The sequence below is a fragment of the Eretmochelys imbricata genome, chromosome 3 (assembly GCF_965152235.1).
Source record: "Eretmochelys imbricata isolate rEreImb1 chromosome 3, rEreImb1.hap1, whole genome shotgun sequence".
Classification (NCBI taxonomy): domain Eukaryota; kingdom Metazoa; phylum Chordata; order Testudines; family Cheloniidae; genus Eretmochelys; species Eretmochelys imbricata.
The window spans coordinates 156500856-156520085 of NC_135574.1; the positions used below are offsets into that span (position 1 = coordinate 156500856).

The 19230-nt window shown below is 43.6% G+C and overlaps 2 protein-coding genes across 3 annotated transcripts in view; one reads left to right on the forward strand and one right to left on the reverse strand.

Annotated features, from left to right (window-relative positions):
• Nucleotides 1-7322: 7322 nt before the first annotated feature.
• Nucleotides 7323-8117, forward strand: LOC144262435 (carbohydrate sulfotransferase 9-like). Its single transcript, XM_077812192.1, has one exon. The coding sequence runs from the start codon at nucleotides 7323-7325 to the stop codon at nucleotides 8115-8117; it is 795 nt and encodes a 264-aa protein (XP_077668318.1).
• Nucleotides 8118-10992: 2875 nt separating this feature from the next.
• The window catches only part of XDH (xanthine dehydrogenase), a 79450-nt gene continuing 71212 nt past the window's right edge, over nucleotides 10993-19230 (reverse strand). For both annotated transcript variants that reach the window (XM_077813660.1, XM_077813659.1), the window contains exons 35-37: nucleotides 17044-17232; nucleotides 15840-16007; nucleotides 10993-13156 (exon numbers count right to left, since the gene is read on the reverse strand). In XM_077813660.1, the coding sequence (XP_077669786.1) occupies nucleotides 13106-13156; nucleotides 15840-16007; nucleotides 17044-17232 (408 nt within the window). In that variant the 3' untranslated portion in view covers nucleotides 10993-13105. The remainder of the gene's footprint in view (nucleotides 13157-15839; nucleotides 16008-17043; nucleotides 17233-19230) is intronic.

The following is a 19230-nucleotide window of genomic DNA, read 5'->3' on the forward strand; positions in this document are numbered from 1 at the left end:
AGGTCGTGACACCACGTTGTCCTGTTAATCACTTTTTGAGGGGCCTTGAAATTCATCCCTGCCCCAGCGCTAAGGCCAGCACTGGGACCTGGAGGTGGTGACTTGCACCTCCACTATTCAAGGGCTTCTCAGTGGGGGGAAGGGGCAGTTCTTCCCCTGGTGTGGATCAGAGCTGTCCTAACTTGTACACTTAGCTGGAATAGCCCCTATGAGCCTTGCATGAGTGGTAAACTGCCAGGGTGCAGGATTGCCCCGGCCACGCGACTTCCTTGCCCCAGCCTGCTCCCTACATGACCCTAGCCTACTGTAGGGTGCCCCAGGCACTGTAGGCTCCTGAGATGGGCTCTGCACTTGTCCCTGGGAGTGGGCGGTTATCATTACTGTCCCTATTTGCACTGGCTGTGCTGGTGCATATCAGCCTCAGCACAGAGGTCAACTCCCCCCTTTGCTGCAAACCAGCCAGACTTCAGAAGCATTCATTTCGAACACCATAATCTGAACCCTCATGTGCCAAGAGTTTGCTGTCCCCAGCACTCTTGCTGCCAGAAACAGATGCCATGAAACCGGTGCCAGACTTGCAGAATCTGTCTGTGGGCATCACTGGTAAATCATAGGGACCCGTGATGGAAAAGACCTACAAGGCCATATAGTCTAGCTCTGCTAGTCCAGCATATTCACAAGCCATGAGAGGGGACAGGACTGGAGCACACGGTGCTCCAACGATTCACTCATTGGCCTTATAGCTCCTGGGAAGCAGAGCATTGCTAACCAGCAGATGTTAGAGCAACCCTTGGACTGTTAAAACTGTTGCAGGGGCTAGGTCAGCCACTGGCCAGACCCAAGAGCAGGGCAGGAAGAAAAGGACTCAAAGTCATCTCTTTGGTGGCTGTCAGTTTTTCAGCTCAGGCATGGCTGGGGCTTGAGCCCTGTGTCTCCATGTTACTGGTCTGTATGAGGACAGGGTTGTTTAGCGGTAAGATCGTATTGTTCAAGTCCATCTGAGAGGCAGAAGGATCAGGTTGGCAGAGTGCTATTGCCAACATCTAACTGTCACACAATAGCTGCTCCTCACTGCCCCAGCACCTGCCAGCAGAAAACACACACAAAAACCTCCCATCCGCATTTAGGTTCAACCTATTGGCAACCTCTAGTGGCCATCATGCAAAACTACTGGCAGGGTTTTGCTGAATCAAACAGAGCTTTTTGAAATACTTTTATTGAGCTAGATTAACAAACATGAATCTGAATTTGTGTCGTAATCCTGTTGGTGAGAGCCGAGACATTTACTCAGCAGAAACAATAAAGCCCCTCACTGAACTCAGTCAGCTCTTTTGATTCACAGCATAATGCTGCTTATCATCTCTTTGGGGCTTTTTCACTGTACATCAAGCCTGGAATACACAGTAGATATAGTTTGTTTGTTTCTCGTGTTTCGATTTAGGCTGCCAACGTTTTATATACATCGCTTTCTTGAAATGAATGAACAAAGGTGGAATATACTTATTTTTCAGCCAGAGACTGTCTCTTCACTTTTATCTTATGACTTTACCCTGGTCAGCCCTGATAAAAAATATATTACCCTGTTTCATAGCAGCAACTCAATTGTAACCCTGCTTGGAATGGAAGAGTTTGGGTTAGGCCTGTAATATGAGAGCATTTTTATAATAAAGGCGGAGGTGCCATCCAGGTTCCAGTGACAAATGCGTAATAGAGGGAATTCTCCTCACGCTCTTCTGGCCCATCTATTTATTAAACATTTCTACTGATTAACAAGAGGTGTTATGTAGCCTACAGGATAGCACACTGGGCTGGGACTCAGGACACCTGGGCTCTATTGCTGGCTCTGAAACTGACCTGCTGAGTGACTTTGGGCACATCACTTCACTATTCCGTGCCTCACTTTCCCCACCTGTAAAATGGGGATAACTATAGTGACCTCTCTTGTAAATTGCTTCAAGCTCTATGGAGGAAATGTGCTTGATATTGTTATTTCCCCTTCATTTGATTCCAGGCCTCATCCTCTTCTGCAGCATGGAGAAAATAGTTTGTTTCTGTTACCTTCAGGACTGGATCGCTCTCTTGCTGTACACTGAAGGTTTTATTCCTTACCATGGCTTTGCAACTGGATGCAAAGTTCCATGCCTGTCCTCCACTAGAAAGCAAGCAAAGGAGCCCACACTGCTGCCCCCTGGGTAATCTAGTCCCTTTGAAGTCCAAAGCCAGGTGCTATTCAAACTGCATGTCTGTGAGCAGTGGGTATAATATTAGCCCACTGCTTCCCTGCATGCCCTGCTGAAAGTTCACCTGTGACTCTGGCCTCTTCAGCACTGTCCTCTGTTGAATTTGTCAGTGCAAGTGCCGGGGGCATGCACAGGGGTGATGAGCTGTACTGTATGGGCAGGGATGCTCAGTCCTTGCCTTAAAAATGAGGCCCTGACATTAAGGGGTGCTCACTGCCTGGCTTCCTCTGTAGCACTAACATACTGTCACGAAAGAATGTTGCCAATGACATTTCTCAGCAAGTGCATGAGATTACATCTGAACCCCATGAGCTCATTGAGACCCAGCTGGCTCCTACACCCACCGCCATTACTACAACAGCATCTAACCTACACATTTATTTATATTGCAGCAGGAAAGGGGCTGTGTTATAAATAACCACATTCTGTTCTCTGTTCTCCAGCAGGCACACAGAAGAATCTGCAATGATTTCTCATGTCTGGAGCCCCCTCTGGTGGAAATATAGAGCTTAACTGCCTGTAGCAATTACAAGGAAACTTATTTCAGAGTAACAGCCGTGTTAGTCTGTATTCGCAAAAAGAAAAGGAGTACTTGTGGAACCTTAGAGACTAACCAATTTATTTGAGCATGAGCTTTCGTGAGCTACAGCTCACTTCATCGGATGCATACCGTGGAAACTGCAGCAGACTTTATATATACACAGAGAATATGAAACAATACCTCCTCCCACCCCACTGTCCTGCTGGTAATAGCTTATCACCAGCTATCACCAGCAGGAGAGTGAATTTGTGTGGGGGGGGTGGAGGGTGAGAAAACCTGGATTTGTGCTGGAAATGGCCCAACCTGATGATCACTTTAGATAAGCTATTACCAGCAGGACAGTGGGGTGGGAGGAGGTATTGTTTCATATTCTCTGTGTATATATAAAGTCTGCTGCAGCTCACGAAAGCTCATGCTCAAATAAATTGGTTAGTCTCTAAGGTGCCACAAGTACTCCTTTTCTTTTTAAGGAAACTTATAAGAGCCAAGATAGGGAAGGTTCGGTGCAGGTTCTGTGCAGCTATCATGAATGTTCACCATTCCTTCACAGGAGACCAGGGCAAGCAAAATGCCCTATGGGCTTTCAGCTTCATATTTCTATGAGGTTCTTGTGTAACAAAACACTTGTACACACACACACACACACACACACACACACACAAAATCCCTCCCACAGACTTGCTACCAAGCTGCTTAATTCCATAACAGCCACACAACCCATGCACACTAATCAATACAAAGGATGTTTTGCTGTCAGTCTAGAGCTCCCTCCCTCCCTTCCCTGGCTGTTAGAAAGTAGCCCTTTTTTCCTGTCTTTAAGTAGCATGGACTCATTGGGTACAGAGGCTAACTAAGCTAAGCTGCAACTAATTCCTTCCCATGGAAGAGTGCCTCCCTGAGCTGAAAACTTGACAGCATGGCTGGGCCTCTCCCAGGAGGCGACATGGCTGCAGGGCTGTATGCCATGGATGGAAGCCCCTGGCGAGGAGCACGTCTCAGCATTAAGAGAAGGTTAAACAATTCTGATTTTACAGCCTTTGTTAACATAAAGATTCATCAGGCACCATCAAATTGGGCCAGAGCTAATCATAGAGTCACAGAATCATAGGACTGGAAGGGACCTCGAGAGGACATCTAGTCCAGTCCCCTGCACTCATGGCAGGACTAAGTATTATCTAGACCATCTCTGACAGATGTTTGTCCAACCTGCTCTTAATAATCTCCCATGACAGAGTTTCCTCAACCTCCCTAGGCAATTTATTCCAGTGCTTAACCACCCTGACAGTTAAGAAGTTTTTCTTAATGTCCAACCTATACCGCCCTTGCTGCAATTTAAACCCATTGCTTCTTGTCCTACCCTCAGAGGGTAAGGAGAATCCTGGAGAATTCTGGTTGAGAACCGCCACTCTAGATGGCACAATAGGACAAATAATGATAACCTCACTAAGTGAAAAACAAAACAAAAGCTATTGAGCAGAGTGTCTCAGAATAATCCCATATGGGGGACCAGGCAGGGCCCCCCTCGCCAGTCAGACCCTCAACTTCCCTTAGGAATTACGAGGTCACTTCCTTGGTTTGATGGCAATACATCTGCTAATATTATTATTCATTATTTTTATTACCAGAGTGCATAGGAGCCCTAGTCAGAGACCAGGACCCCCTTGTGTTAGGCAATGTACAAACAGAGCAAAAAGACAATCCGGGGGCCAAGAGTTTACAGCCTACATAGAAGACAAGAGACAGCAGCCGGCTACAGGTAGACACGGGTAGGAGACTCCACTGTGTAACCTTCCTGTGGGAATTGTTTCCCCCCAGAGGTTTCTCTAACACTGGGGATGGCTATCGGTGAGCTGCGCTGTTGGACAAACAGTACTTTAACCCTGCTCCTGAGTAAACACACAGAGAAATAGTCTCTTGCCTTTAGGTCGGGCACATGCCTGCTCTTTGTTGTCGTTGTCAGCTCCTGCTGGGGCAGCTCAGAGATGCCCAAGACGCGGTTCCTCCTCCGCCTGCTCACCTTGGCTCTGCTCTGCTGCCTTTCCCTCTTGTGGTGGGGGCATCTTCTCAGGAGTCACCCTCCCCAGCAAAGAGGTAATGTTTGCCTGTTCACGGTGATGCAGGACAGGTCAGAAAAGCTTTGAACATTATTTTCTATTGTCCTTTAACACCCCAGTCTACCCAGTTTGGTGGTGACCGAAATTCATTACCAGCCGGCAGCTCTTTTATGGCTTATGTGAAATGAACTGGTGATTTCCTGTCCAGTTCTCAGTGGACAAATGTCCACATCAGGAAAGACACCCCCCACCCCTGGCACCATTGGCCCCCTTGTCATCAGCAGAGATGCCAAGGACTGACTAGGCCACAGAGACTGAGCTACCCCCTTCCAGCCCTGTGCTTCAGGAGCCTGATTCTTTGTTGCACTCCTCCTTGTACAGTCATTTATACCAGTACATGGTGAGAGCAGTGTGGGGATCAAACACTAGCATTCCTGTACAGTCACATTGAAAACCCATTTTGCATTGAGGTAGATGACTGCACACGGTGGAGGAGGGTGGAGGATCAGGCTCCGTAGCTTCTGGTCAGATGGAGGAATATTGGTGGGACAGTGCGGGAGGGTGGGGAAAAGGTTGCACTTCTGTATTTCATACCTGATCAGTGGATGAAGAGATGAATTCTTTCTTCCCGAGCTGTCAGTACAGCACTAAATTCGACAGACACCATCCATTTGAAATGTAGTCAGTCAAAAGAAGTTACAAATAATTCCAGACACCAGTGGTGTCCCTGAATCCCTCGCTCCCTGTCTTTCCAATGTGTCATTCCTAGTTTTAAAGTGTTTTCACTTCCTTGTTGCTGTATGATAGATCTGCCCAAACAACAGTGGAAATGGGAAAACTATCCAACTACCCAGGGGGAACTGATTATCCCCTAAGAGCTGCCAGATGCATATAGGAACGACTGATAAAATAGAGACTAAGTCTTTTTCTCTAATCTCTTTTAGCTAGAATAGACATATGAGTAGGGCTACTGGTTTTGGGGGGCAGTTATTAATGTCATTGTTCAGGCTTTGTTTTTAGCAATTTTTGAGTTTTATGTAGCTGTCCAAAAATCAGAGAGGGTTGAGGCTTTCTCTTTGTATATACTGTAATGAGTAGTGTATATTGTAGACATTATATGTAGTACATACTTGTAATGAGTAATCTCTTTGTAATGTTCCCTAGTGTGCTTTAACGTAGTATTGTTACTGTTTCAAACAGCACTATGTCAAATCTCAGTAGGAAACCTTTAGTGCACAACAGCAGAGTCTACATGAGCCAAATAATACACAACGCGGTCATGTGCTGTAGAAATTACACCCCTAAGGTTCATATGATTGCTCGTGTGTAGATAAGCCCTTAGATAAAAATAACCATTTCTGGTGGTTTTCCAGTGTTTATTGGATAAACACCAATTTCTTCCCTTCTTTCTTTTTTTAAATGACATGTGTTCTATCAATGTTTATTGGTTAAAACTGAAAAATCAGAAGCCTTCCATATGAGTCACCTGTAACAACAGTAAGGAAAACACATACCTAGCACTCCAACATTAGTGTGAGTTTTAAGCTGACGGACTCCCATTCATTTTAGAAATCAAATTAGAAAAAGAAAGCAGTGAAATTGAAATTTGCCAAATTAAAAGCAATCATCACAAAAAAGGACTGGGCAGTTGCTTTTTTAAAAAAATGATTGCGGTAATATTTTCAAAAGTGCCTAAGTGACATAGGAGCATAAGTCATTTGGCGGGTGGGCGGAATTTAGGAGCCTAAGTTGTGGTTTTTTTTTTTAATGACAAGCTCCTAAGCCACTTTTGAAAATGTTACCCCTAGTCGTTAATTAGTAGCTCATGATTTAACAAACCTTTGATAGCTCCTGAGTCCATAATGTGTTCTGATGTTATTAATCATCAACTCAAAAGAGGCTATCAGGGGCGGCTATGTTCTAACTCACAAATCAATTTACTATTCCTATGGTTTTTATAAAGTTTCTTATTATTTTTGCTAGTTATTAAACCCATCTCACCTAAAACTTGGAATCCTTACACAGGCAAAACTTCTTTAGGCCAAATCCGGATTCTTACTCATGTTGACACTTAAGATAGGCTAAGAAAGATTTTAAGGCTTGCCTAGGAGCAAGATTCCCATGATGCTTTACAGTTAAGATAAAAGATGTCTGATGAAGTATGGAGTTTTCTTCTTCAAGCTTATGTCTACCCAACTCTGTAAGCGTCTACACTAAAATGTCTCTTCCGCCAGTGTAAGTCGCCCACTACACCGACTTAATAACTCCACCTCCATGAGCGGCGTAGCGCTTAAGTCAATGTAGTTAGGTCAATTCAGTGTCCACGGAGATAGTGTGTTGCTTCCATTGCCTGTCACACACTGTAGTGTAGAATTCTGCAGCGCTGGTCTGGGTGGAGAATGTTGCCCTAGGTTTCCTTATGTAGCTGTCTTGTGGGAATAACGCCCCATATCCAAATGCTGTTTTGCAGGTGATCTGGAAGCAGAGATGAAGGATGATTTACCTTTGACGTTTGACACCCTCCTCCATGTTCAACAGCTCAGGAAAAAGACACTGAGATCCTTCTGCAGCAAAACTGCTAAAGTCACCAAGCTTCCAGCCAGCCAGCAACAAGCAGCTGAGATGCTTTCAAGGATTGCAGTGAGCACCAAGCTGGATTTCCTGTACTGCCAAGTACCAGCAATTGGGCTGGAAAGCTGGGAATGGCTTTTGGAGGTGCTAGAGGAGAAAGAAGCTGTGACACTAGAGGTGGCAGTTCGCCAGCCCCAACATCACGGTCTACAGAAGCGACTCAGTGAGTTCAACCTGACAGCAATGGAGGCTATGCTGAGATTCTACACCAAAGTGCTGTTCGTCAGGGACCCTTTCCAGAGACTCATCTCTGCTTTCATGCAGGGACTGGCAGATGGCCTAACTTTCAAAGAGTTCATCCAGAGCATTTTAAACAGAGGACCCCAGAATGCCAGCATGGAGTGGAAGCCACTGGTCAGCCTGTGCCGGCCATGCCTCATCCAGTATGACTATGTGATGATGTTTGGCTTCCTCAACAGAGAGGTGCATCACCTAATGCGTCGCATGGGATTGCCAATGGATGTCCACCTGCCCGAGTTCACAGACTCCCAGATCTGGAGCACTTATAGCTGGTTATCAGAGCAGTTACTCAGTGAGCTGTCACTCAAAGAAAGGAGGCAGCTGGCCCACTTCTATCGCTGGGACTTTGCTGCCTTCCGGTTTTCTAGCAGTTTGCTTTGGGATCTCCCCAGTACTGAAGGAAGCAGATAATTACTTTGGCTAGGACAACAATTACAGAGAGTAGCCATCCAATGACAGTTCTCAAATATGTTAAGGGCTGTTATAAAGAAGGCGGTGATCAATTGTTCTCCCTGTCCACTGAAGGTAGGACAAGAAGTAATGGGCTTAGTCTGCAGGGAAGGAGATTTAGGTTAGATATTAGGAAAAACTTTCTAACAATTAAGGTAGTTAATGTCTGGAATAGGCTTCGAAGGGAGGTAGTGGAACCCCCCATCACTGGAGGTTTTTAAAACCAGGTTGGACAAATACCTGTGAGGGATGGTCTAGGTTTACTTGGTTCTGTCTCAGCGCAGGGGGCTGGACGTAATGACCACTCAAGCTCCCTTCCAGCCCTACATTTCTTTGATTCTGTTATTCTAAATGCAAATGCTTCGCAGTACAAGCCAATCACCAGCCGGGGTCAGGGAAAAAACCCCCCTCCATGGCAGAGTGCTGTATAGTTGTCCAAGTGTACCACGCAGGGCCGCACCTTCCAAAGATGAGTCTAGTACAGACCACTGTCAGAGACAGGATACCGAACTAGATTGATCATTGCCCCGTGTTTAAATACTGCAGTGACAGGGGCTCTAGACATGCATAGGACAGATAGATAGGTGTATTTTGATTGGTACTTCCTATGATTCTTGAGGACTTCTTCCAGGAGAAAGCCCATTAAGGACAAGACAGCTCTGAGAAAAAACAGTATTTCAAGGAGCAGGTTTGCTTAGAGACCACTGCAAAGCACAGGCAGTTGCATCGCCATCAACAGCATTCCTTCAGCAATCTTCTGTGCCCCAATGGAGCCCTGAATCCCCCCCTCCCCATTTCATTTCCCAGACTCTACCCGCCTTTGCGGTTGGAAGGGTCTCCCTTTACAGCCTGTAATCATATCCCCACCATACACACGTGCCCAACAAGAAAGGAGCCTGCAGAATAAGCAAAACAACTCGTTCTATGAGAGAAAAAAAGGGAGAGGCAACATTTGAACTGTGAGGCCCTCTGTGGGGAAAATGCTGACCGTGTTCCCATTCCTGGCATGTCCTGAAGGCGGCCTTGCACTAACCATAGCTCTGCTCTATCTGTTCTACCATTACCAGTTTCCATTTTCATGGGCTCATATCCCTGCTGCTGCATTGGCTGGCCCAGAGAGACATGCTCCTTAAGGTGGCACAGTGGCTGCTCTCCCTAGAAGCTCTGGAAAGCATTGTGTGTCCTTTCATGGTTCTGGGCTTAATGGGCAAAATCTCAGAGAGCAGGGTCTGTAAGCACTGGCCATTTCACTTTGCTAGGTTACAGATACATTGCGCAGATGAACTACAGTTAGTGATATATTACTGTATACTCTGTCTTGTCTCAGCCATCTTGACATGTTGAGATGAATAAAGCATCAGCGCTTACCTTAATAAATGCTTTTCCTAACAACACAGCTAAGTGCTACTGTAAACTTCTCACTGCATAATGTGCACTTCTTGATTGAACATGAAAAGCAGTGGCTCTTATGCTGTCTTTAAAAGAGTGTGACCTCCCTCCAAAAGTCCTGCAATGCAGGTTACCATATGGTGCTGGAGCTACATGGATATTTATGCTCATTATTGGCTCAAAGAAGAAGAACTTGTCACAAGTGTGTGGCTGCCCATATGAAAACATGATCTGCTAAACTACAGCAGTGCAGCGTGGGGAACTTTTTCTGCTTGTGAGGTTCTGAATGCCCTCAACTGCTTCTGAGGTCAATGGGCTATTGTGTAGTTTAATTAATAAATGTGTCAACCACTGAGCTTTTTAAATGGACAGTGCTATAAGAAGCACAAAAAGGTGAGGCTGTGTGGCACATGTGGATAGTGGATAGGGCACATGCCTAGTACTCAGGAGACCTGATTACTATTCCTAGCTCTGCCTCTGACCTGCTGGATGATTGTGCTTCAGTTTCTCATCTGTGAAATGGGGATAATCTTACTGACTCCTTTGTAGAGTGCTTTGAGATCTATTGTTGAAAAATGCTATATATGAGCTCGGTATTAGTAAGATGGCATTACAAAGCTGTTAAAATGTCCATTATTAACGCACTAACGTCTAGAATAACATTTATACGTGTTTTTATTCTGCGATAATGTCCAGTTAATGCAGAAATTCATACACATTCATGTGACAAAGGTACCAACAACAACAGTGCTAATTAAAAGAATATATGCGGTGTTGTGGTTGGATCAGTCCCAGGGTATCAGTGCAAATATTTGTAATCAAAAATAATATAAAGTGAGCACTGCATACTTTGAATTCTGTGTTGTAATAGAAATCAATATATTTGAAAATTTAGAAAAACATCCAAAAATATTTAATACATTTCAATAGGTATATTGTTGTTTGAACACTGTGATTAATTGCAATTAATTTTTTTAATTGTTTTGAATTAATCGCATGAGTTAACTGCAATCAATCAACAGCCTGAGTAAATTCCCTTTTTTTCCAGACAGTCTATATGACAGCCTGTGACATACCAAGGTACAGTCCAGACTAATGTGTGGCTGTGACACCCCCTGCCCTGCAACTTTGGGTGCCTTACCATGGCTTGCTGACATAGCTCCCACTTGGGCCACTCGTAAACAGCCTTCCAGCATGAAAGCCACACCCTGAGTATCTCTGTGCAACTACAGCCTGGCAGCCACGCTTGGATTACACTCTGGTTCTCGCCAGCCTTGGTAATATTGCAGGGTGACCCCAACATACATTTCTGTGGGGGGAAATCTAAGACTGGAGGTATGTCCAGCCCTCTCCTGCAAGTTATATGAAGTCTGTTATTTCTTTAAAAGGAATAATATGTCAACTTATTATTTCAAAAAGTTAGACACTTCCATTTAAACACACTGGATCAGATAAAACAATGAAACAAGTTTATTAACTATAAAGACATTTGAAGTGAATACAAAATTTTAGGTGAGACACAGAAGTCAGAAATGGTTACAAGAAAAATAAAGATAAAATGCAACTCGTGCCTAACTTAACACACTATATTAAATTCAAAGCAAAGTTTTCTCACCACATGCCTTCAACAGACTTACTTGCCAAGCTTCTTAGGTCAGGAACCCTCTTCTCAGAGTCCAGCGAATGCTTCCTTTGTTGCTTCAAGTGCAGTGAATGTGATGGGCAGGGAGAGAGATCGGAGTGTTTGTCCCTTGTTTTTCTAGTTTCAGTCCCTCTCTGGAAAAACATTTCCAGCTGGGTACCAGGAGACAAAAAGTCTATGTGGAAGGATGTTCTTGCTGCTTTTTCCTCACCTATTTAAGCTTCCTTTGTTTCCATTCCTGCTTACTGTTTATTGCTTAAATGCAAATTAAGTAGAGTACACATTCCTTTGTTTAAGACAGGCCTGTTTGCCAATCTCAGTTTGGAACATATGTTAATAACACTATACAGCGAAATCTTACAGCTTCACAAACAATTTTGCCTTACTTATTTTATCAGGATGATACTGATCAGGAAATTATGAGTTTTCAAATAATACTTAGAAGGCATATTTTGTTCAAAAATTATTACAACAGTGGGTAGTGTGTGAACACAGAGGTATATTCTGTCACACAGCCACAACGTTTTGAGCTGAATTTTAGACATAAATGTTTTAAAATGACTAACCTAAAAACTTGGTAAATTGGGTGCAAGCAAACAATATGCTTTTTGATACACATAAATGTAAATGTATATATCTAGGAACAAAAAAATGTAGGATATAGCTACCGAATGAGCGATTCTAATCTGGGAAGCAGTGACCCTGAAAAAGATTTGGGGGTCATGGTGGATAATCAGCTAAAAATGGGCTCCCAACATGGCGTTGTGGCCAAAAAAGCTAATGCCATCCTGGATACATAAACAGGGAAATCTTGTGTAGGAGTAGAGAGGTTATTTTACCTCTCTATTTGGCACTGGTGTGACCGCTACTAGAATACTGTCCCCAGTTCTGGTGCCCACAATTCAAAAAGATTGCTGATAAATTGGAAAGGGTTCAGAGAAGAGCCACAGGAATGATTTGAAAATGTGCATTATAGTGAAACTCAGAAACTCAATTTAGTTTAACAAAGAGAAGTTAAGGGTAACTTGATTACAGTCTGTAAGTACCTACATGGGGAACAAATATTTATTAATGGGCTCTGCGATCTAGTAGAGAAAGATAAAACACAATCCAATAGCTGCAAATTGAAGCTAGATAAATTCAGACTGGAAATAAGGCATAAATTCTTGACAGAAAGGATAATGAACCACTGGAACGAACAATTTACCAAAGGTCGTGGTGGATTCTCCATCACTGACAATTTTTAAATCAAGATTGGATGTTTTTCTAAAAGCTCTGCTCTAGGAATCATTTTGGGAAAGTTCTATGGCCTGTGTTATATAGGAAGTCAGACTAGATGATCACAATGGTCTTTTTTGGCTTTGGAATCTATGAATTAACCAGTGCAGCCATTTAAATGTCATAAAACAGAGGCCAAATTCCAACCAGATGTAAGTGAGCAACACTCCATTTAACTCAACCAAGTAATATCTGCTTACACCAGCTCTGGCTAGCAACTTCAAAATGCACCAAGGAAAAAAGGCCATTTTGACTGGATTTAGCACATCCAAGTCCTCCCCAGTTTTTCACATCTCAGGGTTTTATAATCATACTTAAAAAAAATGCTTTTACAAACAAGCTTGTTGTAAACATTTCTCTGATCCTTGCAGCGAATTTAAATGAACCTTGTAAGTTTTTCAATTACACAGACAGCAAAGCCATCATCTTACTCTTCATTTACATTTTCATCCCAGCAATAACCTGCCAGCAATACCCCTTCCCCATGGAAATGATGATTCCACAATTGAATTATGGAGCTTCATGAATCAGTGGATGAGACACATGAATACAGATTTGTTTTCTGCTACAGCGTTTTTCTTTTTGGTCCCCTGGGATAAAACCAGCTTCATGAGCAGACCTTGTTCCTTCAACTTCCCTTTTATACCCTCACAGACCATGGCTTAAAAGTCCCTGGTTTGGCAGATGGACACTGTAAAAAATGAATACAAAAAGTTAAATTGACTGATGGCAGCAACAAATTGGAAGCATACACTGAATTTTTAATGCAGGCAGACTGACCAGATTGTTACCATGTGTGGTAGGTGGGCTTCGTACCGTTAAATATCTAAGCTTAGAATCCCCATCAGACAGAATACAGGATCTGTACCACATGTAACTAGCAATAAGAGAACTGCAACAGTTCTGGTTCAGAGGCCAGATGACAAATATGCTGGGCATAATCCTGATATCCTTACACAGAGCTAGATGCTGCTCATCTCATTCACAAGACAAGTAGTAAGTCACAAGCAAGGCAAGAAGGCTTCGGCCCATTGTCTTTGCCCTTAATTACAATGGGGTTTATATCGGAGTAATGACCAATGCCCCAGTCTTGCAACTGACTGCACATGGACAGATGCCTGCACAGAACCCCATTAAAGTCAACGGGGCTCCACTGGGATTCAGGGTCCACCTGCACACACTCCTACTGACTGTAATGGAGCACTGCAAGGAAGCAGGGTCAACACGGGCAGAGACAGATGCAGGATCAGGGCCTGTATGACGACTTCAGGGTAGGCCCACAGATGATCAGAAGACTGGAGAGGTCATGATATTCAGTGATGGTCAAAGCAGAAAGCACAAACACAGGCCATAGTGGTACTCCTCCTTTCCAGTATGGAGACCAACACTGTTAATGATAGACTTGCTAGATGCATTAATGTTTGGGAGGCAGTCAGAAATAAGGGTGAGGAGCACCATGGAGATGCCAATGAATCATTTAATCTATGCCTTTGCATTACAGTAAAATGGAGTCCCTGGTAGTTGCCCTATTCGCATTGGTTAATAGAGCCTGGGAGCAAGCTAAAGTTGAGACACTGTTGCAACTTGTTCTATCCTGAACCCGCATTTTATTAATTAGATCAGAGAGAGAGCTGTGTAGAGAGATGGCTTCTAAGTTTGTTAGATTGCTGTTTTGAGCTCTGTTACTCTGAGGAAACTTTCTGTTTAATAACAGCAGTGTATTCTTCTGAGAAGGAAATCCAAGTGGCTGCTTTATGATTCTTCAGTATAAAGTAAGAATTTCCACTCAACCATATAATGCAGATAAATAGAAGGAAGAGTTATGGGAGCCTTTCCCCCAGTCTCCAGGTTCAGCTCATGCAATATGGTCTAACAACAAGATTATTCAATTAGGGAGACCAGGTGGATGAGGTAATATCTTTTACTGGACCAGCTTCTGTCGATAAGAGAGACTAGCTCTTGAGCCACACAGAGCTCTTCTTCCGGTCTGGGAAAGGTAATCCCAGGGTCACAGCAAAATGAAAGATGGAAAAGATAGTTCAGCATAAGTAGTTAGCACACATTGTAAAAGGGACCATTCAAGGTAGAGTGGCCCCTTAACACCTCTGCAGTCATAGGACAAAAAGGGGTTAATGGGTTACAGATCCTTGTAAGGAGGCATAAATCCAGTGTCTCTAATCCATGATTAGAGTAGTTTCTCACTAACAGAAGTCGGTCCAATAAAAGATATTACCGGACCCACATTGGCTCTCTAATATCCTGGGACCAACACGGCTACATCTACACTGCATACAAGATTCTTCAATACCCTCTGTATCTTGTGCTCAATGCTGAGCTTTTACTTAATAGGAAATCCAAACCCTGGTATGAAAGATTGTATGTATACATTATACACTTTAAAATTGGACCACTCGTCTTATCATTACTTTAAATTAAAAACTAAAATATTTCTAAAAATCTAATTTATTTTTAACTGTTATGCTGTATATTTTTCACACTTCACTCATTATAGACGGTGTGCAGCGTAGTTGTGGCTGTGTTTGTCCCAGGGGATTGGAGAGCAAGGTGGATGGGGTAATATCTTTTATTAGACCAACTTCTGTTGGAGAGAGAGAGACAAGCTTTCGAGCCCTATAGAACTGAGGAAGAGCTGTGTGCGTCTCAAAAGTTTGTCTCTCTCAATCACCAACAAAACCTGGCCCAATACAAGGTATTACCTCACCCACCTTGTCTCTTGTATAGACTGGTCAGTTTCACTTCCCGCTTAAAGCCAGGGTCAATACTGAGCTCTGTTGCACTTGGGGTGACCAGATAGCAAGTGTAAAAAAATCGGGGCAGGGAGTGGGGGGTAATAGGTGCCTATATAAGAAAAAGCCCTCCAAATCGGGACTGTCCGTAAAAAAATCAGGACATCTGGTCACCCTAGTTGCATTAACACTATGATGTAGGGGTTGGGTTTCCAGGACAGCGGAAAAATGTGTACATTAAGGAGATAAAACCTGCACTCATTCACAAGGCTTCTGTCCATACTAAATTTTGCAACGTCTGTTCCCTGCCATGAAATTTTATTTTGTGGGTGAAGGGTATCCTGAATTAGGCTGATAATGTCCCTTTAACATACTAAAGTCACAATACCACATTGTATAGAGCACTTCTTTGGAAGCTCTCCATAAGCAGCTGATGTTTGGATTTGCATCTTTCTTTCAATAGCATCAAACCATTGAACAAAATAGAAAGCTGCTATCTCTATTAAATGTCCTAATCTGATCACATGATCTGCCCCACAAAATGACTCATCTACCACCTGGGACGGAATGGTGTTGTTTAATTGGATCATGGAACATTATGAAGCCGAGAGAGCCTAAATACTGTACCAATTTGGTGAACATGTCGATGCAGGCATTGCGGATCCTCTCCGGGGTGGCAGGGCTGTCTAGTCTGAATGGCCCTTTCAGGCCAGATTCTGCCCTTGCAGCGAAGATGGCATCTTTAATGGCATAAAACACAGAGGCAGACAGGAACAGGGGAGGCTCACCCACAGCCTGGACAGATAGAACACAAGAGAGAATCAGACTGACCCCAAACAGACTCCTCCTAGTCTGGATTGGGGGACCATTGGAGGGAGAGGAGGAGCAGAAGCTAGCAGAGGTCATTAGCTGTTCATCTTACTCTTGACTTCCTTCTTTTGTAGGTTTCGACCTTCTTTCCTGCTAACAGCATGAGTACATGATCATGATTAACATAGCCTTACTGATTTGCAAACACATTTTCCTGGGGTCAGGGAAAAGGAGATGAATTGGGAGACAGACAATGTAAAAACAAATATTTAGATGATGTTCTGAGGTCTCTTTTTGTGCCCCCTTGAACTGAAAGTAAACTGGACACTCTGAGCCTGTGCCAGGGTCATATGTCAAGCTGCATACTGCTCAGTCCTAGTAATATGACCAGCTAAAGAGAACAGAGACGATCTGCAATGGCAACAGCTGAAAAACATTTACAGTACATTATTAACCCCTTATGGTGAGGGACCCTGCAACCCCAAAGGAAAAACAGCACTCTGCAACCAATGGGGAAAAAGATAATGGAATTACAACAAATCTGTGGGAGTAACTCTTTTGTAAATCTGTAGCTTCACAGTGGTTTCTGTGCTGCATACCACAATTGCTCAGAGCTTTCAGAGTAACAGGAGGCATAGAATTCACAAAACCTGCTCTGAAAGCACAGGCTACTTGAGCTAAAGAAGAATCTTTATTAGTGCTAACAGTATAGGGTTTAGGACACAGGTGAGCAATTCAGACTCTCTCCAGTACAGGGCAGCGGTGATAATGTATTAGCCATTTCACCATTAAATCTTTTAATATGGGTATTATCATTCATATTAACGATTACTGGTAGAAGGAATGCTAACAAACTGATTATAAAACGAACAGCTAATCAAAATGCTCTGATCTCTTCAAAGCCAGATACACCATTAACCTCCTCATTACTGTAAATGTGGTCTCTTTGCACAACACTTATCAAATACAGCTTCCGCGGAAATAAGGATTAGTAGACGGCATGTGGATGCCAGGAGGATACCTTGGATGAATAAATCGCTTTGCTGTTTGGACAGTCCCGGAGAAGAGAGACATAGAATTCTGTTGGGATGTCTCCAAACGCTGGGATCTTGTACATTCCAGGCCCTCGGGTATACAAGTCTCCTTCAGGGGAATACCGCAACTCCTCCAGGGTAAAGAGCCCAAGGCCTTGGATAAATCCTCCCTCTATCTACAGAAGAAAGAAAGACTAGGTCACATTCTTCTTTGTGCTCCTTCACACAAAAAAGCAATGACCATTCCAAATGGCACGGTCCTGGCCAAATTCCCACATGGATAATTACATTCTGTGTCCTTACATTCCACTTGCATTTTTAATTGGATATGGTATTCTCCTTCTGTCCCTGCCCTATATTTGCTGTGTACTGTGGCTGTGCCCCACCCAAGAAGTGGCTGCATTTCAGTGGTGGGTGGAGCAATTCCTCTATATCACAAACTGATATATGTAAAGTGATTTGGAATCTTTTTTGATAAAAAATACTATATGCAGTAAATGTAAGATACCATGTTTCTTATGCAGTAAATAAAAATCAAGACCCATAAATGGCAAGCTAGCGATTTCTTCCTAGAAGCTGTTATTGCAGGCCTTTAGCCGTTTAGTGAGTCCAATGGTAATTCAAAGATTTAGTGCAAACAAAGCCATCTGAGAAGATGAAGGTGACAAAAGATTTCTCTGAAAACAAGTTTTACTCATTTTATGTATTTCAAAATAAAACCTACCACTTGCTACACACTGCATATTCCTGCATCATCAGCACAAGCAGAGATACTTGTACATATTTGCCCATTTCTCTGGGTAACTGTGTGGTGGTTTGCACACAGTAGCAATCAGGTAGGGTGAAAGACACTCAGCCATTGCTTAGACACTATAATGATGGGAGCTGTAGAATAAACGATAGTAGATTGGGTCGCTAGAGGGCAAATTTTTCACAAGCATCTAAGTCTCATTGAAAGTCAATGGGACTTAGGTACTTTTGGAAAAATTTGTCCAGAGAATAGAGAGATGAGATAGCAAATACCCTAGAAGAACAAAAGGAAAAGGAGGACTTGTGGCGCCTTAGAAACTAACAAATTTATTTGAGCATAAGATTTCGTGAGCTACAGCTCACTTCATCAGATGCATCCACTGCATGCATCCGATGAAGTGAGCTGTAGCTCACGAAAGCTTATGCTCAAATAAATTGGTTAGTCTCTAAGGTGCCACAAGTCCTCCTTTTCTTTTTGCGGATACAGACTAACACGGCTGCTACTCTGAAACCTGTCATTCTAGAAGAACAGGCTCTGAATGCAAAAGGGTAATCATAAATTCACAACTCATTCCAAAGAAAAGGTCAGAAGAGGAGAAAAAAGAGCTGCTTGTAAATACACTAGAACTGTCTTTTAGGGGCAATTCCCACTCTCTGTGCCAACCCCGAATACCAGTACATGGAGATTTGATGCAAGGGTGTAATAATCCCTGCATGTCTTGTGCTCCCTTCTTCCCAAAGGCTGCATATATTTGTGGATCGATCAGCCATGTCCCCTGGCCATCTATCACCTGTCCCCTAGCATGTGCTACCCCCAAATCCTCCTTGTGTGGCAGTACAGAAGGAGGCCCCTTGGAGCAGGCTTCAGTTATCCTGCCCCCTTCTTATGCATTCAGGGCCCAGCATGACTGTGGAGACAGTAAGCAGGATTTTCCCCACTGGGATTTTTGTTCCACAGACAGACTTCACTCTAAGTAGAGATTTCATTCTAACCGGGATAGCAACCTGTACCTCGTGATGCACTGGGATCACTTGAGACTTTCATCCAACTTCATCATAAATGGAGTTTCACTCTATCCCAGTCCACTATTACTGGGAGAATACCATTGCATTCAGTAGTGCAGCGTGTGCAAACTTCCGCAGCTCCCGGCCTCTGGTGGTGGGGGTACCTCTCAGCTCAGAACCGTGGGGGAGAGGGGAACCCTAGCTCACCAAGCTCCCAGAGCTCTCAGCCAGGCCCCCGCAGCAAACTTCCAGTCATTCAGCCTCCAAAATAAGTAGCAGTAAAAGATGGACAGGTCACGGGAAATAAAGAAAAATTCATGGAAGCCTTCTCTGACTTTTACTAAAAATATTCATCACAAAATGAGGAGCTGCTAGACAGCAGCAGGGGCCTGGCTGAGAGCTCTGAAAGCTTGGTGAGC

Excerpts from the sequence above, each read along its gene's own strand:
- LOC144262435 (XM_077812192.1), top strand. The coding sequence starts at position 7,323 with ATGAAGGATGATTTACCTTTGACGTTTGACACCCTCCTCCATGTTCAA.